The sequence below is a fragment of the Mytilus trossulus genome, chromosome 8 (assembly GCF_036588685.1).
Source record: "Mytilus trossulus isolate FHL-02 chromosome 8, PNRI_Mtr1.1.1.hap1, whole genome shotgun sequence".
Classification (NCBI taxonomy): domain Eukaryota; kingdom Metazoa; phylum Mollusca; class Bivalvia; order Mytilida; family Mytilidae; genus Mytilus; species Mytilus trossulus.
The window spans coordinates 72,806,130-72,830,092 of record NC_086380.1 but is presented as its reverse complement, the minus strand read 5'-3'; the positions used below and the strand labels follow the sequence as shown (position 1 = coordinate 72,830,092).

The 23,963-nt window shown below is 32.6% G+C and overlaps 1 protein-coding gene across 1 annotated transcript; it reads left to right on the top strand.

Annotated features, from left to right (window-relative positions):
• Positions 1-571: 571 nt before the first annotated feature.
• On the top strand, positions 572-23,963 carry LOC134727969 (serine/threonine-protein phosphatase 6 regulatory ankyrin repeat subunit B-like). The gene is made up of 5 exons (XM_063592367.1): positions 572-679; positions 1,251-1,419; positions 2,379-2,596; positions 18,892-18,931; positions 19,639-23,963. Exons 1-5 carry the CDS (start codon positions 572-574, stop codon positions 23,961-23,963), a joined length of 4,860 nt encoding a protein of 1,619 aa, XP_063448437.1.

Below are 23,963 nucleotides of genomic sequence, written 5' to 3'. Positions count from 1 at the left end.
TACCATACATGTTTCTTTATGTAGTTAAATAGAACTACACATATTTGCAAATCTCTGTCAAACTTGGCAGATTTAGGTAAAGAAGCTAGACCGATTATGTTATACTATTATACAATCCAAATGACGGTATACAGTGAATCTATCTAAAGCACAAATATCAAAAGAAAAATCTATGATGACACTTCATGCAAGTTCGAATTTGATAAATTTTCTGCTTTTGACTGATAATCAAACGTAATACTATTTTAATCCTTATTTACAGCAAAGCCAATAGACGTAGATGATAACCAGAAAAGATGGCTAATTGTTGGAATATGTCTTCACAGCATAATATCACCAGCTCTGAGGAAATATTCCAATTTTAACAGTACTTTATAATGAATTAACTCTCAAACATACGATTGATACGCAAACATATTCATCACATTTAAAGCAATATCCAGCAACAAACGCTTTCCTGAATTATGAAGCTGTCAACAAAAACAAAGCAACGTACGGTTATCAAAAAGCAAAGTACGACTACACAATCAAGAGTGTTATTGATTTATCCAAGCTATTTCTACAGCCACACATGGCACAATATACAGGGTTTGATGACACATGCGACTCCTCCGCTTTGTTGGGATTAATCATCAGCATTGACAAGTTCCCTGTAGTTGTAAAGTCAGATGCTGAAAATGTACGTACAATATTTGTGTAGACTTGTTTCATCATTTTAAGAGTACTCTATTCCAGTGCTTGATAGTAATGATATTCCCTTGCAAAACACATGTTCATAATTTTAAATCACGATTTATCACCTTTGTCGAGATAACCTTCAATTACAAAGTTGTGTAAAACATAAGATGATATGCTAAAATGTTTATAAATCTTTGTTTGTTATCACAACAGAGCCTACATTCACAAAGTAATATAAAACATTGATTCAAACGACTATACAAAATAATGACAAAAGCAATGAATAATGGGAACCGGGCACTTTCTTCATGAACCAATCATCATTTGTGAGACGATAAATATTATATAAAGGAAAAATAAAATCAGCTGTCGAATCTTTTAAATGCCCAATGATCAGTCAGCATTTGAAAGTACAGATATGTTTTTTAAGAAGTAATTTCACGTTAAGAAATATGTATTGACTACTTTTTGTGAACATAATTGGTTTCATGCTCTGTAACATGCCAACAACTTCTTTATGTAAATCTTTGAATTCAAGTTATACATAAAGTAAACATTTTCGATTATATTAGGTACGAAGAAATATAAGAAATCCATGGGCTCATTGTGATTTCACTGAGTGGGATGCTTTAAAGTATGCAGATTCATTCCAGCTGATGGAGAACCTAGTCAAGAACCTCTGTTTCAGTTCAACGGAAGAACTTCAAATCAAAGGGAATATGGAAAAATGGAAATTAAGTGGTAATAAACTAATAATCAAGAATTGTTTAATTGAAAACAAAATTTTAGTTCGCGGAATATCTTTTAGAAAATATAACATACTAGCAAAAACTATCACTTGTTGAAACTACATTTAAATGATAGCATGGTGAATCTATTATATTAGCCGCGATATAGACTTTTTGTGGCGAGGCGACACACAGCCAATACCAAGCAATCCATCAATACATTTATCCTTTGTATAGAAAATGTGAAAAAATAAAGACCTGTTTTTTTTATCACAGGTATAGTTGAGATGATTGGATAAAACATTTAATTTTTTTTGTCAAATGACAATTAAAAACATATATTAATAGAAATACTTTTATTATCCTGATACCCCTTTAACAGTCTCACACACAAGCACTGGTTCCTCACTGCATAGTTTCATGTACACCATTTAATTACATTAACATAATGCGGTCTCGTTTGCTATTGGTTTTATTAGAGATTAACAATTTTGGAATAGTAAATGACCATGGGAAAACTAACAATAGACGCTGGTATTTCACCAATTGAACTATGTTCATTTAGGAATATACAAAATCTGTAGTTATTAAGACATAAAGGAAATCAATTTTTTTATCAACCTTCCAGGTTTTTATGTCTGCGCAGTATCAAAGGGGCATTACGTTTTACTATTGTCCATCTGTATATGCGTCCGTCTGTACGTCCTTACGTCCCGAAGTTCATTTTCTCTTAATTTTCGTTTGCCTGAACAAAATGCTATGCATCTTATACACAATGCTTATTATCACAACACACAGTTCAAGTTTTAAATTTAGGGGGCATCACTTTCACCGTACTAGAGCTATGCCCCTTTTCAAATGGAAAAAAATGTTGAATTTTACATTAACTTCTCTTAGTTAAGTTTGCCTTAACCAAATATTATGAAACATGTATGTTCCATGGACACATTCTACATTTATTATTTTGATTAGGTCAACAATTTTTGAGTGGTACAACTCTTGGACTTGAATTAGTCAATGATATTCGTCAAGAAACTCACGTTTTAGCTGAGTACACAAAACTGGTAGCAATAGAAACAGACGAGAATTGTATGATAATCACGAACGTACTAGAGAGTTTCGATATCATCCTTAATAGATTAACTCAATTAGAGAAAGACGTGGAGACCAGATTTTCGGAAATAAACGAAGTAAGTTAGACTCTGGTAAATACAATGGAAACTTCAGAATGTATGTCTTATAATATCCATTCTTATTCATATTTCGCCTTCGGTCTCAAGTAATGAATTAGCTTAACTTCTCTTTGAGGGCTGAAGCTTACATATAATATCTCTGTTTAAAGAAACAAACTATAGTATAATACCTGACCAGACCATATAGCTGGCCAGTGACCTTGACCCTAGTATATAAGCACCTGTTCCATAATAACTTGTCATTATTTTTCTTGAGGGTGGAAGTGGACACTTCACGTAAGTTCTTTTTAGTTATTTTATTTTTATCTTAAATTTGGGAGAAAGTTCTTAAAGTTACATTAACTTGTCTACGAAGTACGACAAGTTCTAATGTTATTTTGTTATTTACAAGTAATAATTCCTCAATTGTCTACGATGTATGACAAGTGTTGATGGAAATGAATTTAAAAATTTCTTGTCTACGATGTATGACAAGTGTTCATGGGAATTTAATTAAATATTTTATTGTCTACGATGTATGACAATTTTATATTTTCATTAAGTTTTTGCATTAGTACGATGTACGGCACATGTGTTACTTAATTCATACTCCTGTTTGTTAAACAGGTAGATATTTAAAGTATTTTTATTCACCTGAAGGTCGTGAGTACTCTTCACAATTTACACGTGTTTTACCTGCACAGGTACACATTTTTGTATTACAATGGCTGAATTTGTTTATGCAAATGTATTGTTTTTGCAAGATGTTTAGAATGATGTTTACACTTACTAGGGTGATGGTTATGATTTTCATCACCTCTGGAATGTTTTAGAAATTAAAGATGATAAATTTAATAGGAAATCAAGAGGTATTTTGAATAAATCCTCTTCTTAAACAGTTATAAAACCTAGTAGTTTTATAATCGGTCATAATGGCATATGGCATTTGGAAATAATTGACAAAGCAACAGAACCTGTAAAAAGTAAGTTTTAAAATGTAGTGCTACTTGTATAACTTCAAAATCTACTTGATTTGTGAATGTTTCTCACGAAAGTGCTGTTGAGATTTAAGATAGGCATGTATATTGATACATTTACTCATTATTGTTAATGTAGTAAAGAACCTGTATGAATCATGAGGTTTGAGACAGTTTCACTGCCTTCAACTCTGGCAGAGTTTGTAGAGAAACCTGCTGCTTTATTTGAATTTTGCCATTAAAGGCTTACTTTTATTAAGATTTAGTTCTAATTTTTTGATCTGATCTACTGAAATGATACGGTGTATGTACCTCTTTTTGGAGTTTGTGCCATGGCTGATGATAGTCCAGCCGGAGTTGAATTTGATACGTCTTTTGATCCTGCATTAAGGTTTTCAGAAGCCTTTAAAGCTTCTTTTAGTGAGATTAATGGTCCATTATCTCATCCTGTTTGTTGAACAGTTTAATCATGATTTTGATAAAATCAGGAAAATATAAAGTTCATAGAGGAAATAATACTATCACACTGAGAACTTTGACAATCCTAGTGTGTCTAGGATAAATAAAAAATCGAAATGGCATTGCCTAGACAGGCCCACTCTGTGGTTTCAAATATGCAGGAAACCCAGAGATACTTTCTTAAGGGGTTGATCATCACCCCTATTGTTGAGTTTGCTATTTCTTGTTGTAAGAATGAGCCATTGGATCTTGATAATACAAGGTTTTTATTGTAAAATTCTATTTGTTTGTTTGACCATGGGTTTCTGGTTAAACCCACAGGAGATGCTCAGAAATATTTAGATGATAAAACTTTTTTGTAATTCTGTTGTGATAGTTGCTTTTTCACATTTCTAGTTATGATTGCAAAAAGCAAACTTGTGTTTAAACAAAGATTCTAAAGCAAATGTTAGATTCCTTGGAAGAGGTTCTAGGTCTAACAATTAATTTACTCCCAGCTGTTATGGGAAAGGCAATATCAGTTTTTTAACTGCAGATGCTCTGTTGGTCAACTAGTGTACTATACTAGTAGGCAATTCCCTTCATTGAGAGGGAGAGGTTTCCAAAAAGGGAACAGAGAATTTCGAAGAGGTCACTTTTCTCAACCAGTTGCTATATATACAGTAGATAACTTAAATATTATGATTTGGAAAGTGTTTCTATGATCTATTGATATTAGATATATTAAGAAATGATTATAAAATTATTCTTAATGATGTACCACAAGGTTTATCATTTTTGAATTAAATACATTTCACCTTTCATAAGGATGAATTATTTTCATAAGTCCAAAAATTGATAGCTAAGGGAGCTGTTTAAGAGGTTGATCGATCAATGGAAAATCAGTTTATTTCCTATATTTTCTTAGTTCCTAAGAAAGATTGGTCTTCAAGGCCTGTATCTATTTGAAAAATTCAAACAAACTTAGTTTGTGGCTAATCAGCATTTGGAGCAGGACCATTTATTTTTTGTTTAGATGTAATTCTTTTTAGAATAATTATCTATATATATATAGATAGAGAGCTAACATCTATAGATCTCACAGATGCATATTTAAGTATCATTTATGATTATATCACAATTTCCTGATTCAAGTGGAAAAGACATTGATATGATATTCATGTTTTTTGTTTTGGATTGGCTTCTGCATCAAGAGTTTTTACTAAGGTTTTAAAACCTGTCTTATGTATTTATGAAATAATGTCACTTGAAGTATATACATGCTATAGTTTAAACATTGATGGTTCTTTTATTATGGATCAGAGTTTAGATGATTGTATTGTGAATACAGAAGAAGTGGTGCAAATGCTTGATAAGCTGTGCTTCGGAATAAATTTTGAGAAGTTGGTACTCATTCCTTGGAAGCACATTGTTTTCCTTTGTCTCATTATTGATACTGAGCTATTTAAGTTTTTTCTGACAGATGAGAAATGGTAAAATTATCTCCCTTGGGAAATTTTTCTTAAATAGAATTGTGTAACTGTATTTTAGATGATTTACATCATATATTGGTCTTGTGACGAATGCTTTTAATGCAGTATCTGTGGGAATGTTACATTGCAGAAACATGACGAGAAATAATGTTGAAACACTGTATAGTTGTTACAGTGTTTATTATCATCAATAGGTGACATTTTTTAACATTTTTAAATCAGAAATTAAAAATTTGATTTATAGACCCATCCAAATAAGTTTTTGAATTGAACCAGATTCCTCTGACAAAAGAAGGATTTGGGATCCAAATTTGAAGAAAATGTTTCTGTTGGTAGAATTTATTGGAGCTTCTTTAAGAGTATGCACTCATTTAATATAGATTTCATAGTATTGTTGGCTATATTTTTCTTTTGGAGAAAAAGTTTTAGTCACAGAGAGTTATACAATCAGAAAATACTATTTCAGTAGCTTTTATTATGCAATAGGAGGTTTTAAACCTCTTTATCACTTAACATACTTGCTACAAATATTTCATTATTTGGGCTTGGTGTTCAAGAAAGAACATTTTTATCACAGCTCTTTATATTCCTGGTAAGAAAATTTTTGATGCTTATCATATGTCTAAAAAATTTACAGATTCAAAAGGATGGCAATTGAAAGAAGATGTATTTGTTTTGTTATTATTACATTTTCATTTTCAAATCTGTAGATAATTACTTCATTGTCTTTAGACCAACAAGCTCCTTTCAGAGATGTTTGTATTTTTCATGATCCAGAATTAAGACCTTATATTTTCCCATCTTTTTCATTGTTGGGGATAATTATAAAGAAAATTATTTGTGATAAAGTTCTGAAGGCTTTTGGTTATCCTTTTTGGCTTGCTCAGAGTTGGTTTTCTTTGCTAAGACCAATTTTAATTTATTTGCCAGTTAAACTGCTAAGCATAAAAATTAGTAACAATGTTGTATACTGAAGATAATGTCTTTCCGTCAGGAAGAGACTTAATTTAACTGTATATTGTAAAAAATATAAGTGAACCAACACCTGAAGGGTTGATTGTGCAGTAGGGTAAAAACGTGTGTATTATACTCAGAAATCACTTTAATATAAACAGGAGATTTCAGAATCATTTGTAAAATATATTTACACTTCATCTTGGAGACCTTGCATCTATAATCAAGCAATATCAATATTTTTTGAGAAATTTCCTTATTTGGTGTGATCAATTCCTTATCACCATCTAAAAAGGATGTTATTGAATATTGAAATTTTTGTAAACACAAGCTTTTCATATTCAGCATGTTTAATGTGAATTTTCCTTGTTCTATGTTGAAACAGACTTTATCCTTTAAGAAAAAGATGTTACTTAAAATTTGTTTGTTTACTACATGTATTTGTGTAAGGTTGCTTAAACCTGAATCTGCAATTGAAGAGTTATATACTCTTTCACTTGGGAGATGAATTTAGTGCTATCTTTTTTAGGTTCTTAATATTCATTGGAGTATTTAACATTGATGATTGTCTTTTATACTTGTGTCTTTATTTGCCTTTACTACATGTACATCTGCCTTAAAGTACTATCTTTATCAGCTGTAGATTTACATTCTATGTCTTTCATTCGGAGACATGGCACTTTATTTTTTCATATACATGAGTTTTTGAAAAATACTAGATCTGTTAGTTAGTTTACCTAATGAGGTGATCAAAGGTTTTGATAAACCAAAACTTTGTGTTGTTAAGACAGTGATTTATCAAGTTTTGTGTACAAAATAGGTGAGAGAATTCATCTAAGTCTTTTCGTAAAGTTTAGATAGTTAGAGAAAGTTCTAATTTTATCTGAGGTTTTAAGGTTAACTCATTTAAAGGAACCTCTTTTTAAGTGCTTTTTGCTTCAGGATGTTCTATTAAGGACATTATGGCAACAGTTTTGTTTGGACATATGGTAAAACTTTTTCAAGTTCTATCACAGGAAAGTAAATAGTATCAGTATTAAAACACAAATACAATTCAGTTGTAGTTACTGGATGATCTTGTGATTTTTATCCTTTATTAAATGTTGGCATTTATATAAAAATTGTTTTTAGTTTGTGTCTACACTTTAAACAAGCTAATTCATTACTTGAGACCGAAGGCGAAATATGAATAAGAATGTTCCTTCATCCAAGCATATCTTGGATGTGCAGGATGAAGGTCATTCTTAGAATATGAGCCTGAGGCTCGAAAGTAATTAATTCCCACCCTAGGGATTATCAGTCAGACCCACCCTTTTCCACTGGGTTTTATATTTGGTCGACACAAACTTGCTTTAAATTATGACAAGTTATTATGGAACAGGTGCTTATATACTAGGGTCAAGGTCACTTGTATATACATGTCTATTATATCAAAACATGGGGAGGGTGGGTGCATGTTTGATCATGTTGGTTCGTTTAAATAAATTTTAAGTTGTGAATGGAATAAATTAAGAAAATATATTTCCCTCTTTTTTTAAATTCAATACATGATGATTGATCAACTTGGCAAACTTGCTACATTAAGGTGGTACCTAACACTACAGGGAGATAACTCCGTAAAGTCATCTCAACGTTTTAATTACGTTGTGTTGTAAAGAGAATTTTAAGCTTCTCTATGATCAAAATGGGTAGTTGTCAAACTGCTATATAACCAGTGTAATTTTTCTGACAAAACGGTTGGTTCAAAATTTTTGAAATTTTTATATTTTTGTTAAAGTCATAAGAAACGACTAACCGGTGAAAAATAATGTTCTTCCAATTCTTTAACCAATGCATACAAACATCATAAACTTAGTCTTCTGTGCTCGAATATATATTTTTTTTCGTGTATTTCGTATGATCGTCATTTTTTTTTCAATCGGTCAGTGTTGTTGTGAAAATATGGCAGGTAATTAAAGTTCGTGTTTTGAAGCCGAAGTTTTACGATTGTCACCTGTTTGTCAACAATTGACGAAAAATAAAAAAAAAAAGCATGGAAATTGAGCACGTGTTTAACATGTAAATTCAGATAATAGTTTATTTTAAGGACATCCATGCGTATTGTGGTCACCGGATTTTTACGAGATGGGTCACACTGAGGTCACCTTGCATACGGAAAATATGTCGGGGGAATTGCTTGCTGGAAGGAAGCTATTCAAATAAAGTAAACTTCTTCTAAATATGAATAATTAAAGAATTTTCTTCAGAAAAAAGTATATGTACATAAGTTTTACAATGAAAACTATCCATTGAGTTATAAAAAACATATGCATTATTTTTTTTGATTTGAGGTTTCTTATGACTTTAAACATGTTAAAGGGTCAAGGTAAATACATAATCAAAATTTAATGAAAATTAAACGAGCCAAATTAATTTTAGGGAAAGTGTTGGGTACCACCTTAAGAGACTGTTGCATTTATGCTTATTAATTTGCTTGAACAGAGCAATTCTCTCTATAAACTCCATCTCATAAATATCAAAGTATTTAGAAAACTTGTTAAGGAAAGTCATGGCTTTGTTTGTAATCAATTGCACTTTGTAATAGTATTACATTTGTTATACACATGCATGACACATGTACATTGTACATGATAAAGCCCACGTTAATTGGGTTTAGCTCTTGCAGAGTTGATATACTTATATCTCTTTTGCTTGATTGATTTTGTCCAACCCAAACCATACCTTCTTGTGCATGTTGTATTATGAATACATGGGTGAATACCTTCAAGAAAATAATCCATTTGATCCAAATTATATGATTCATGAGTTAGTATACTGTCCCATTGCTTAATTATGCCAGTAGCAAGTAACCCCTCATTATACACTAACTTGTACTACTTAAATGACTATATTCTTTTATTTTGCCAACACAAACCTGTCAATTACTCTGTATGGAATCTAGTTTTTTGGAAATTTCACATTTCTTGGTCTCCTAATGACAAACTGCATGGACTATGTATTGTTAATATTTAAAGACAAATAGTTAATTAATTTTCTGTGTTTATGTTTTTAATATACAAATTCAATTACAAACAATGAATATCACTTGCATTTATTTGTGACTGGCACAGAGACTGATGCATACATGGCAATCCATGTTCAGTTTTCATAGATTTCTATACCAGCAGCTGTTTCAGCAGCACCAGTAAATGTAAATTTTTTATATAATTTCTGTGCCATTTGGCCTCTTGTGTATTGTTGTCTCATTGACACCCATTCCACTACTTCCCTACTCCAGCTATAATAAGATTACAGTTGATAATTAGAGACTAGAGTAAGATTTTGTACTTGCATGATTTTTAAATCCTTATCAAGTTTCAAAAGAGTAATAAACAACCATATGATTTTTACTACTAAATATGTATGAAACAAGAAGATGTGGGATATACATATATTGGACAGCAACCAAACAAAAATAACTAAGACACTATGTAAAATTTCATTTCTAAAATAAGTTTTCACTGAATACTTTTTTGTTTTCAGAAATAACAGTTATTTGGCACAAAGAAGATTTACCATGTAATAGGAGAAACATAAGAGTTGTGTTGCCATCAGGTGTTGTTTGCCAAAAAAGGGAACAGTTCCCAGCTGAACAATTTACAGACTTTAAATAGCCCTAATGACTTCACAAAGAGTCAAATTATATTAACTATATTGATAATATGATTTTATCACATTTATTCATTGTTTAATTTATTTATAAGTGGTCTCCTTTTCTTGTCTGTTTGCCTGATCTGCTAGCAGAGGTGGCTCAGCCAGTCTTTTATCAACTGCTGCTACAAATGTATATCCAAGCCACTTTTGTATAAAGGATTCTTCCATAATTTCATGCACATTAATACCTTTAAAAATAAATAAAAAGAGAATTGGTCTTGTTCAATTGAAAAAAAAACCAATTTGATTTGCATAGGAACATTATAGCTTGAATCTTTAATTTCAGCATGGTTATTAATTATGGTCCTCGTGCAAATTGATTTTCCTATGTCTATCATTTTCTTGTTATAGGTTAAAAATTAAGTTAATTATCTATTTTACTTGTATAAGAATGATTTTTTGTGTGTAGATCCGGAATCCATCTTCTTATTTCTATATGTGTTAATTACAGCACATTTCAGTCAGTATGTAGCTAATGGTAATATCTTTGGTTAACTTGCTTGTTAGCTGATACGTGAAGTCATTTTTAGGTAAGGTAAACTTCCCTCCTTAAAAAGTAGCTTAGTCCTACAGAGAGATAGATTTCTTATCTGTTTGTCTAGTCTACTATTAAAGGAGGGAAGTTTACCTTACCTAATAATGACTTCACGGTTCAGCTAACAAGCAAGCTAACCAAAGATATTAGCATTAGCTACATACTGACTGAAATGTGCTGTAATCAGTTTCAAATTAATGTGACTGACTAGAAATCATAATGCCCATCTACTACTGTCATAGACATGTGAACAAAAACAAGAGAAGCTATAAATAAAGCAGGAATGAATACAAAAAAAGAAAATCTGGTATGATTTCCAATTAGACAACTCTCCAGAAAAGACAAAATAATCATAGAAATTAACAACTTTAAGTCATCGTACAGCCTTCAACAATGCCCATACCGCATAGTAAGCTATAGAAGGTCCCATTGACAAATGTAAAACAATTCAAAAGAGAAAACTGATGGCCTAATTTATTTACAAAACATGAACGAAAAACAAATATGAAACAAATTAACAAACAAAATCCACTGAATTACAGGCTCCTGACACAGAAAGGACGTAGCAGGGTACTTGTATATCCCAACCACAAAAAGACTAATTACTCATCTGAATGTACTGGCACTTACTGACAACTAATAAAAAAAGTCTTTCATATCTCTGAATTCAATTATCATTTCTTTTTCTTTCTTGATTCTTTTTTTTCTTTTTTTATGAAGGGGGGAGTGGAGCATTGTTTAATGATTGCCATTAAGAGTTAGCTTAGGCTCATTCTTTAAATCTGTAAATTGACTTGATAGTTGTATACAATATAAAAAAAGAAGATGTGGTATGATTGCAAATGAGACAACTATCTACAAAAGATCAAAATGACACGGACATTAACAACTATAGGTCACCGTACGGCCTTCAACAATGAGCAAAGCCCATACTGCATAGTCAGCTGTAAAAGGCCCCGATAAGACAATGTAACACAAACAAGAAAACTAACGGCCTTATTTATTATTTTTATAAAAAAAATGAACGAAAAACAATTATGTTACACATTAACAAACAACAACCACTGAATTACAGGCTCCTGACATGGGACAGGCACATACAGTAACATGTACATAAATAATGTGGTGGGGTTAAACATGTTAGCGGGATCCCAACCCTTCCCCTAACCTGGGACAGTGGTATAACAGTACAACATAAGAACGAACTATAAAAATCAGTTGAAAAAGGCTTAACCCATCAGATGGACACAAATACAAGTGGACGTGGCCGGGTACTTTAACATTCCGACACAAAAAGACAAAATGAACAGATCTGAGAGTACTCACAGTTATCTGACAGCTAGTTCAAAGCCACTAACAACTCATAAAAAAATCATGCATCTAAAACTAAACTATCAGCCTTGTTGTTTTGTTTCTGTTAAGGTTTATCTCATTGAAGGATTTATACTGACATGTACATGTACACTGTAGGTGAAGTACATTGCATATCATTTTTATCGAGTCTTCGACTTTTGTTGAAAAATCAAGACAGCGATCCTACGTTCTGTTGGTGGCATCGTCGTCGACAGACAAATATTCACTCTGTGGTTAAAGTTTTTTAAAACATGTAAAATATTAATAACTTTCTTAAATTGGCCTGGATTTCTACAAAATTGAACGGAAGCATCAAGATACAGCAGCTCATGATCATAAGATAGTACATAGAATATAATAATCTTTATTTGTCATATAAGTAACATTATACTTGTGACATAAACAAAAGTAACAACAACAATAAAATAACTGAGTTGAACACACACATATCTATATATATATACAAGTAAAACTAACTAAGAGTCCCCTGTCCTCAGCTCTAAAGACTGTTTTATAAAGGAACCTGTTTTTTTCACTTGGTTTATATTAGAAGGATTCAGTAGAATTACTAGTTTTTGTGTATCAGATAGATTTGGAAACATAGGATTATCTATTGCTATGTCATTAAAAAGTTTTATACGTAAAACGTTATTAATTTGACAGTGGAAGAGAAAGTGATTTTCATCTTCTAAGGTTTTACAAGTTGGACATGTTCTATTGTCTCGAGGTATTTTTAGATATCTGCCCTTTTCAATGATTTTATGGTCACTAATTCTGATTTTTGTAAATAAACGTCTAGTTTCAAAATTTTGATATTTAAGATAAAATTCTTGGTCTTGTTTGACTTTAATATTTTTGTAAAGAAAACGTTTGTTATTTTCGTTCAAACTATTTATTTTATTTTCCAGTAGTTCTGTATAAAATTTACTTGTAATATTCTTAATCCAAGTCTTTAATTTGTTAACTTGTTCCATGTTTTGACAGGACATTACTTTTTGTGTATCAATATTCATTTCTTGTGTTGAGTCTTTTATAAAAGTGAACCAAGTGTAAACTCCTTGTGAATCAAGGTGTTTACTTATTGTATAACTTTCTTTTAGTAACGGGTTTATGTTTTCAGTATTTAATCTAGCCCAATAAAGAATTGCTTGTGTTTTTATATATTTTTATATTGGTTGTCTACCAAGTTCAGCTTTAAGATGTTTTTTTAGTACCTAGAATATATTTACAGAAATTAACATGAACCTTTTCGAAGGGAGTCTTATCCAAATATTGGAAATTATCTATATCTTTGTTTTGAGATTTTAATCTGCCTTTTGCTCTATAATAAGATTGATATGTATCCATGTATGATATTTCAGCATTATATGTTAAAATTGGTTTTATAAGAGAATCAAAAAGATTACAGGATACATTAACAGGGAAATTTCCCCAAAAGGTTGCATGTGTTTTTAATGAAAACAGAGCTTTCCTAGCTTTTTTGGCTAAATCTGTTAAACTTGCATTTAAATTTCCGTTATTTTTTTTATCAGAGTGCCCAGAAATTTATAGTCAGTAACGTTATCATTTTTTTCATTATTGAACCTTACAATGTATGGTTCCAGTTTTGTAGTTCTTTGTTCAATGATCATAGTTTTTGTTTTTTTTTAGTATTTAGACATAATTGCCATTTTTCACAGTAATTTGATAAGTTATTTAAGCTATTTTGAAGACCTTCTTTACTTTCCGATAAAATTATAAGGTCATCGGCAAACAAAAGACTTCCTATATCAGAATTTAATATTCTCAAGGGAGTTGAACCTTTATGCTCAAAATTTTCGAAGTAAATTTTGTTAAAAAAATCGTATTTTACTGATAAATAGACTTAGTGTTTCTGCCAATTAACATTACATACAGTCTGCAGTTCAAGTTTTTAAATATTTATTAGATTGATCATTCATTAACTATCATGGGTTTTTACAATACTTGGACAGAAGCTGCTCACAATATATACTGAAATGCAGTCGACTTTAGCGTTTGATAGTTCATTGATAACATTCTGGCGTATCACAAACAAACAACTTGTTACGTCTCATTTCATTGGCCGAAAGATTTAAATACAACAACAATGTAGTCAGTGTGCACGTGAATTGACACAGGTGACCGACAATGGAATTTACTATTTTACTACGAACGCCACGAACGTAAAAACAATGATTTGTATAGTTTTACAAACCTTTGGTCAAAATAAATAAATAAATGTTTTGTTAACTTCAATAGTGGGGTCGAAATATTATACTGATATTTTGTTTTATATTCTAAGTTCTTTGCATGCAGCAACTCAATTATCTTGTACCCGGCATGATGAGAAATATATTAAAGGATAAAATAAAATACATGAGCCGCTTTTATACGGATGAATATATGAACCACTTCTAATTTCTTTCATACTGACGATAGGTTATAATCCTAACAATGTCGTAGTCACTTAAGTATCTCATAATTCTTATCCAATAATTAATCAGGGGTTGCACTGACATTCCTCTTTTATTATTTTCATGCTATAAAACATACACACAGTACAAAAATGTAGCTATAAGCGTACCATAAACGGAGAAAATTGTCCCCAAAAGATAGAAACAAAATAACTTTAATCGTATCATTGGTGCACCTGAATGAATTCAGTAAAGGCAGGTTGTTGTAATAAATTGAAATGTTACATCGGCGAAGATTATTTCTTATGCATGTGTGGACCTCAATAATAAATTAATACTTGTGAGAAATCGTAGTTTATAAGGAACAATTCTCTTGTTTGAATTCGGGGCCTTTTATAGCTGACTATGCGGTATGGGCTTTGCTCATTATTGAAAGCCGTACGGTGACCTATAGTTGTTAATTTCTGTGTCATTTTGGTCTCTTGTGGAGAGTTGTCTCATTGGCAATCATACCGCATCTTCTTTTTTTTTTTTTTTAAATATAAATGAACTGTTTTCGATTTTAAATGGATGAACATTTATCTTTCAATTTTAAACTGTAAGAATAGAGCTGTAAAACATTATTGAACTATCCGCTAAAGTATTGTATTCGTATTTAAAATGAAATACAAAACGAAACGTGTATGATAAACGAAATATCAAGAAATTAAGGATGACTAAATGCATGTACAAGAAGAAACTCACCTTTTTATCGATACATTACAATGATTTAATGAATAAACACTTTTTTAAAAACTGTTTGTTTCTATTTACATAGATATAGGAAGATGTGGTGTGAGTGCCAATGAGACAACTCCCCATCCAAATAACAATTTATAAAAGTAAACCATCATAGGTCAATGTACGGCCTTCAACACGGAGCCACTGAACAACAAGCTATAAAGGTCCCCACAATTACTAGCGTAAAACCACTAAGCGGGTAAACGGGAAAACCAACGGTCTATAAATATTTACAATATATAATTTACGTTCGTTTTTCAACCGAGAATAGCAAAACCAAATGAAGTATATCGTTGGAGTTTATAAACTACATTTAATCATCCCCTGTGCCATGATTGGCCATCTCCGTTTTTTCAGAACAGAGCATGTTTGGTTACATGTTATGAATTTACTTACAATTTCGGAATATTTTTTTTCTTCAAGTAAACGGAACTTCAGAAAAAAAATCGCTATCCTATGTCGAATACATAAAACTTGGAAAAATATATGAAAAGTGTTTGTAGAAAAGTACGGTTTTATTTTTCAAGTACAACGTTAAATCATCGAGTCCATTGAGTAAAAGAAAATGCAGGATAAGCAATTTGGGGGAGGGGGGAGTAAATGAAAAAAATATGTGATTTGAGTTTTTTTTATCCTACATTGAACTTTTGATGTCGTCCCTTGATCTAGAGGAGACATTTAAATTGAATATTTAGATGTGAAAACTGTTAAGATTTTACAATATAAAGTTTAAACTTTACTACCAATTGCAGAAAACTATTAAACCATTAATAAATTTCACATGCACATTTATAAAAGCTAGAATTTTGATTGGAATCATGTATTAGAATGCGTCGATGGAAGCTTTAAACGACTTTGACCAGATACGTGAATATTAATCAGTCCATTCAACGTTATAGTATGTGTGTTCTATTTTCGAAGGTGTGAGGTCGAAGGTTTGAATTGACCAATGGAAACGATCGTTCCTTAGAGAGTTAATCTAATAAAGTTTGTTTGACTGATTACGTCGTACTACCTTTCGCTAAGCTAAACCGCATATGAGTATAAAGATAGAATCAAGTGGATTTTTTAATTTTTTTCCACCCTCAGTTTTGTTGAGCCTGCAATTAACAGCAAAAGTAGGCGAGACACTGTGTTCCGCTGAACCCTCACATATTTTATACCATTCTATAAATGAGACAGCAACCTATCAGCAAATTATTTTTTGTAGGTCAGAGGCGGATTTAGGTGGGGGCCTCCTTTTTTTGGAAAAATGTGGTTGCTATAGGGAATCATTGAAGCGTGAATGGAGCGGGCCCCCTCTTAGGTCAGTCAGCGGGCCCCCACTTATGCAAATTTCTGGATCCGCTACTGTAGGTTTTATGTTTTCCTGGTATTTATAAGCCCCCCCCCCCCCTTTGCCCCCTTTAATAGAAAAAAGATCAGTGATTGACTTTCAAACCTACCACTATTTTGTTATTAGTCTTAGAAAACATTTCAAATGTCTGTATTTGGTCTGTCGTACATGTAATTGCAAGTGACACACTTGTGTTCATTCATTTTATGCAGGTCTACTATGACTTCTAAACATTTTACGGCCTCGAAGTTAAGATATATAGTTTAAACCAGTCTATGTAGATCGAGCTCCAATAAAAATAATCCTAACCAAATTATAAACACAAATGATGCCTACCCTGCCTTAATTTAAGAACCAAATATACCTTACGAATAATGAAATATATGACTTTGTAATGTAAATACCTCTAATCTCCGTCATTTTCCTATGGCTATGTACTAGATGCATACTTGGGCTGGCTCCCTGCAGGAAGGGCAGAAGTCTGTTCCTGCCGTCTTGTCATAATAAAATAAAATCATAACATTTGCTTTCAGTCTTATTCTGATTTGGTGTGAATGTCATGAACGAGACAATCCTTGCATCAATAACAAATTGATCAAAATCCAAGTGTTTGGGGTCATAATCTGGAATGCTCCGTTGAACAAAGTTTAATTTTGCCTCTTCACCTTTCGTGTCCAAATCTTTCGTCTTTGTTGGTGTGTCGGAAATGTAAACAAACATAATCCTCGACCTGATCCAGTATTACAGTTGTATGCAACACAAAACACCATAGCCGGTTAACGTTGTATACAAGTTTACGTTCTAACACATGTGTTCGATACCAATGTAACAAAGGACTCATATGACGTCACAGCGAGAAGGAAATAAAGGGAGATAAACAAGGTTGATATTTCCCGTATTTTTCGACACCAATATTTACTTGTTATTTTCAGTACCAACGAGGTTTGGAATTATTGTATAAATATAAATTTCAACCTTTTAAACATAAATTCTTGCGATTTACACCTTTTCCTGAATTGTTTTCTATACCTTTGCATTTTACCTTTAAATGGCCAAAACCCTGAGAAGATTCAGTATGGAATTAACATCAGCAATAGCATTTAAGATTGTTATCTTTAAAAATAATTAAAAAGTACGAGTAGCTGTAACCTGCAAAAAAATAAGCAAGGCAAAATAAAAAAGTTGGTCATAAATGGTCGAAATGGTTTGGTCGACTCTTATAGGAGTTATTTAAGGAATGACTGTAATATTTTTTCTGTCTATGAAGAAATAACATAAAAAATTTGGTGCATACTGAATAACGCGCGTAGCGGGTTATTAAACAGTGTGCATTACGTTTTTGTTTTGTTATTTTGAATAGACAGACAAAATATTACAGTCATTTCTTATAATTTAATTCTAAATTCCATTTTAAACCGTAGAAAACCATGAATAAACGTTGATGACGTCACGGTCACATGACTAAGTTATGTCTATGGGCTGATAACAAAGTAACGCCAGCCAATCAGAAGACGCGTTTCATCCAAAATTAAATTATTGTCAGAAGATGGCAATATTCCCAGATGTCTGCATTATCGACAATTAATATAGATTAGGAAACCATATAAACAGTATAATAATCAAAATTGGTCTTATAGCCCTCTAATGGAACAATTTTTATCAACTTTATTTAAATATTTGACCAATAATGTAGTAGATAATAACAAAATTGTAACATAGAAAAAGTGTTTAAGAATATTACAACACGACTGACATTTTGAGGGGACCCCTTTTGAAGGTTATTACACTTGGGCTTTAACCTATTTTTGACACATTATACAAAACTATAAAAGATAGCGAGAACCTAACAAAAGACAGCTTTTTTAACATATAAGATGAACATATGGTGTATATAAATCTTGGCATTGCACAATGTCATGTTTTTTTTTCTCAGACTGCTAAGTACGGCTTTACACAAAATCCATTGGATGTTGGATGTGTACTGATCGATATTTAAGTCTAAGATATATGACTTTTTTAAAAGTTGTTTATGGTTTTCAACCAGCTGGCTGTCAATAACTTCAAATACTCTCAGATACGTTTTTGTGTTTCGAATAAGTACTATATGAATTCTATCACGTCTACTTTATGTTTTTGTTCATTTTTTAGTTGTGTTTCTAATTGTATTCATCTGATGAGTTAAGCCTTATTTCAACTGCTTTTTATAGTTTGTTCTCTTGTGGAGAGTTTTCTCATTTGCAATCATACCAAAAAAAAAAATAATAGCTATAATCGTTGATTGTAGGAATAACAGATATACATACATGACATAGAAACGTATATTTTATTATTTCATTACAGAGGTTGTTGGCTAATGAGGAAAAGAAAAATACACTATTAGGTAGGTTATATAAGTAAGATACAGTATATTGGTTGTTAGGTAAGATATAAGAAAACAATGTAATTTATTCTGTTAACGTATGTGTGATTTTCCAGTGTTCCATTTAACATTTGGTATATGACAGCACTTCCTTGAAATTTGATTAAAACTTTATCAATCTCTTCCCGAACGTCTTAAAATCTAAATGATGGATCTTCTGTAGGTAAAAAACGTGTCCGAGTATACAAAATTATGACGAGTTTTTTAAACACAAAATGAATTATTCAGATCAATCAAATACCTCAGCAATATAACTATAACTCGAAACTGCAGTGAAGGTAACACACACTATTTTCAGTTAAGAACCGAATGATCAACTCATCCATTACTAAACTACGTTCGATATCACAAAGCAAACATTGAACTGTTGATATTTGTTGGGTTTAATTTAGACTCTCGGTTCTGATTACATCTGTTGACTTACACAAAAATACAGTTAACCTTGTGAAGTTCATTTGTACATGGTTCTGCCAAATCAGTGTCTATTTAATGATACAACAATAAGCATCGTCGTTTTGTTTTTAAATGAGCATTTTGTTAGATGGTTATAAGACAAAATTACAGTGACAAGTAGAATTTGTAAACTAATTTACATAAGGCACAAAGTTTATGGTATGAAAAGCACGTTTATCATGTTAATCAACGCAATCGAGATTTGTTATTTTTAGATTCCCAGAAGTGCGAGATTGAGTTTTGGAAAGAACAAGAAGATATTTTTGTTGATACACCTGCAGTAAAATCGATTTTGAAGATCCTTGAAAGAGAACATATTGTCTTAATAGTAGGAGAACCAGGTATCGGTAAGAGCATGTTGTTGCATCATATCGCTTTGAAACTACAGATGACGATGGATTATAATATAATTCCGTGTACTGGTGTGCAAGATATACTGCAACAATATAAAGAGGACACAAGACAGGTGTTTGTTCTTGACGACCCGTGTGGACGATTCACAGTTAGTATGTCTGTTGAACAGTGGATGATCAATGAAGACAAGTTAAGAAGAATTCTGAAAAAGGGCTGTACAAAAGTAATAGCAACTTGTCGATTAGATATTTACAATGATGAAATATTTCAAGAATCATGCCCTGTTTTGAAATCGAATATCTTTAATCTATCTGTAGAATATTCAAGGGGGGACAGATTAACAATCTGCCGAAATTATTTATCCGAAGCTAATATTCAGCTGTTGAAAGATCAAAATGTAGATTTTACACCTCTGATGTGTTATCTTTATTCAAAAAACGAAAATTCCAATCTGACCGATTTTTTAGAATGTCCTTTCGAAACATACAAAACGGAATGGAACAAGTTGAAAGCAGTTGATCCATACAAATATTGCTCACTATTTTTATGCATTATTTATAATGGCATACTGAAAGAATCGTTATTTGATATGTACAATGAAAATAATACCAAAAACAGATCAGTTTTGGAAAACATTTTTGAAACCTGCGGAATCAATCGAGGTACATCTAGAAGTAAAATTCAGACAGTTTTTGACAGCATGATTGGAACTTACGTCCAGAAAACAGGAAACGAGTATAGGGTCATTCATGACCAAATGTTTGATTTTTTGTGTTGTTATTTTGGTAACAAAGATGAAACGGTCAAATGTATATTGCGTTATTCAGACATCCGAGTTTTCAATCAACGAACAATTTTATATTCTATCAATGAACAACAGCGAAAGTATTCTATATTAATATCAAAGAAGAATGAAAGAGAATATTTTGAGAGAGTTAAAAGCGATGTACAACTGGGAAAGATGAACCAATGTTTCTATAACACACAAATGAAGTATGTAGTATACAGAACGTTATTCATAAACACACTAAAATCAATGGACGACAAGATATTTAGTGAACAGATCAATCGGAGACCAAAAACTCGACATAGCATTAAACATGGATATGATTCAGTTGCAACAATGGAATGCGAATATTGTTCATATGATTCTGATTCTGAGGATGTTTGTGGTTACGATGATCATGAGGAAAGAGGATATCCAGAAGGACCTTTCATAGAATCATGCTTACAAAGATATTATGATATATTTCAATACTTTATTTCTAAATCTGCTGATATTCACAAATACGGTTCAATCTATACACCTCTGACTGCTGCCTGTAAGGGAGGAAATGAGAAGATAGTACAGTTACTTTTAGACAAAGGATGTAATGTTAACTTGGTCGATGGTAAGAAACAGACACCTCTGACAGCTGCTTGTAGTGGCGGAAATGAAAAGATAGTACAGTTACTTATTGACAAAGGATGTGATGTTGATGGTATGAAAACGACACCTCTCAAAGCTGTTTGTAGTGGAAATAAGAAGAAACTCGAACGTAATGAATTAGGAGTATCTAAATGCACAATATTATGGCCAATTGATACACCCCTGCAGATTGCATGTGAGGAAGGCAATGAAAAGATAGTAAAGTTACTCATAGACCAAGGAGTTGATGTTAACCAGGTTGATTATCATTATAGGACACCTCTTCAAATTGCTTCTAAGGGAGGAAAAGATAAGATAGCACAGTTACTTATAGACAATGGAAGTGATGTTAACCAGAAATGCGGTTTTGAGTGGACACATATGACAGCTGCTTGTAGGGGAGGAAATAAAAAGATAGTGCAGTTACTTATAGAAAAAGGATGTAAAGTTAACCAGGTTGACGATGACGGTCAGACACCTCTGACAGCTGCTTGTAGTGAAGGACGTGAGGAGATAGTACGCTTACTTATTGAACAAGGAAGTGATGTTAACCAGAATAATGGTAATAATATGACACCTCTGACAGTTGCGTGTAGTGGAGAAAATGATAAGATAGTACAGATACTAATAGACAAAGGAAAAGATGTTAACCATGTTGATGGACGGGGGCAGACACTTCTGACATCTGCTTGTAATGGAGGGAATGAGAAGATAGTACAGTTACTTATAGACATAGGATGTGATGTTAATCAGGTTCATGATTTGGACAAAACACCTTTAATAGCTGCTTGTTTCAAAGGAAATGAGAACATTGTACACCTACTTATAGACAAAGGAATTGATGTCAACTATGTAAACGGTATGCAGGAGACACCTCTGACTGCTGCTTGTAGAAAAGGAAATGAGACCTTAGTACAATTACTTATAGACAGAGGAAGTGATGTTAACCAGGTTATTAGAGGGTGGCGCACACCTCTGACTGAGGCTTGTATGAATGGAAATGAGAAGATAGTACAATTACTTATAGACAAAGGAAGTGATGTTAACCTGATGAATGGTCAGAAATATACACCTCTGACTTTTAGTGCTGGTTGTTTGATAATAAATGAGAAGATAGTACAATTACTTATAGACAACGGAAGTGATGTTAACCTGATGGATGGTAGGAAAGAGACACCTCTGACTGCTGCGTGTACAGATGGAAAAGAGAAGACAGTACAGCTACTTATAGACAAAGGAAGTAATGTCAACTATGTACATGGTATGGAACAGTCACCTCTGACTGCAGCTTGTAGTGAAGGAAATATGAAGATAGTACAGTTACTTATAGACAAGGGAAGTAATGTTAACAAGGGTGGTGATAACGGAGAGACACCTCTGACAATTTCTTGTAAGAGGGGCAATGAACATATAGTACAATTACTTCTCGACAATGGAGGTGAGGTAAACCAGGTAGATGGTATGAAAGAGACACCTCTGACAGTTGCTTGTAGTGGATACAGAGGCTCATATTTTGTAGACAGGGGAAATGAGAAGATAGTACAGTTACTTCTTGACAAGGGAAGTGATGTTAACAAGGCTGGTGCTAACGGAGGGACACCTCTGACAATTTCTTGTGAGAATGGAAATGAACAGATAGTACAGTTACTTATAGACAAAGGAAGTAATGTTAACCTGATTAATGGTATGAAACAGACACCTCTGATTGCTGCGTGTAGAGAAGGAAATGAGAAGATAGTCCAGTTACTTATAGACAAAGGAAGTGATGTTAACATAATGAATGGTATGAAAGAGACACCTCTGACAGTTGCTTGTAGTGGATACAGAGGCTCATATTTTGTAGACAGGGGAAATGAGAAGATAGTACAGTTACTTCTTGACAAGGGAAGTGATGTTAACAAGGCTGGTGCTAACGGAGAGACACCTCTGACAATTTCTTGTAAGAGGGGCAATGAACATATAGTACAATTACTTCTCGACAATGGAGGTGAGGTAAACCAGGTAGATGGTATGAAAAAGACACCTCTGACAGTTGCTTGTAGTCTTGGAAATGAGAAAATAGTACAGTTCCTAATAGACAAGGATTGTCAGGTTAACCAGGTTGATGGTAATGGTCAGACACCTCTGATAACTGCTTGTAGAAGAGGGAATGAGAAGATAGTACAATTACTTTTAGACAAGGGAAGTGATCTAAACAAGGCTGGTGCAAATGGACGGACACCTCTGACAAGTTCGTGTACGAGAAGAAAAGCACAGATAGGACAGTTACTTCTAGACAAGGGAAGTGATGTTCACCTGGTGGATGGTATAAAACAAACACCTTTGACAGCTGCATGTAGTAGAGGAAATGCACATAAAGTGCAGTTACTTTTAGACAAAGGATGTGATGTTAACTGTTTGGATGGTATGGAACAGACAGCCCTGACTGCTGCTTGTTGTAAAGGAAATGAGAATATAGTACAGTTACTTGTAGACAAAGGGTGTCAGGTTAACCAGGTTGATGGTAATGGTCAGACACCTCTGATAACTGCTTGTAGTAGAGGGAATAAGAAGATAGTACAATTACTTTTAGACAAAGGAAGTAATGTTTACTACGTGGATGATAACGGACAGACACCTATGTCAGCAGCGTGTAGTGAAGGACATGAGGAGATTGTACAGTTTCTTATAGACGAAGGAATCGAGGTCGACCAGGTTGATGGAACTGGGCAGGCACCCCAGACTCCAATTTGTATTGAAGGACATGAGGAGATAGAAGAATTTCCTATAAGCAAATAA

Bases quoted from the DNA above. Each gene is read 5' to 3' on its own strand.
- LOC134727969 (XM_063592367.1), top strand. From the start codon at position 572: ATGGCACAATATACAGGGTTTGATGACACATGCGACTCCTCCGCTTTG. The intron at 680-1,250 runs GTACGTACAATA...CGATTATATTAG, and splicing joins TAAAGTCAGATGCTGAAAAT to GTACGAAGAAATATAAGAAA. The intron at 18,932-19,638 runs GTAGGTTATATA...TGTTATTTTTAG, and splicing joins AAAGAAAAATACACTATTAG to ATTCCCAGAAGTGCGAGATT.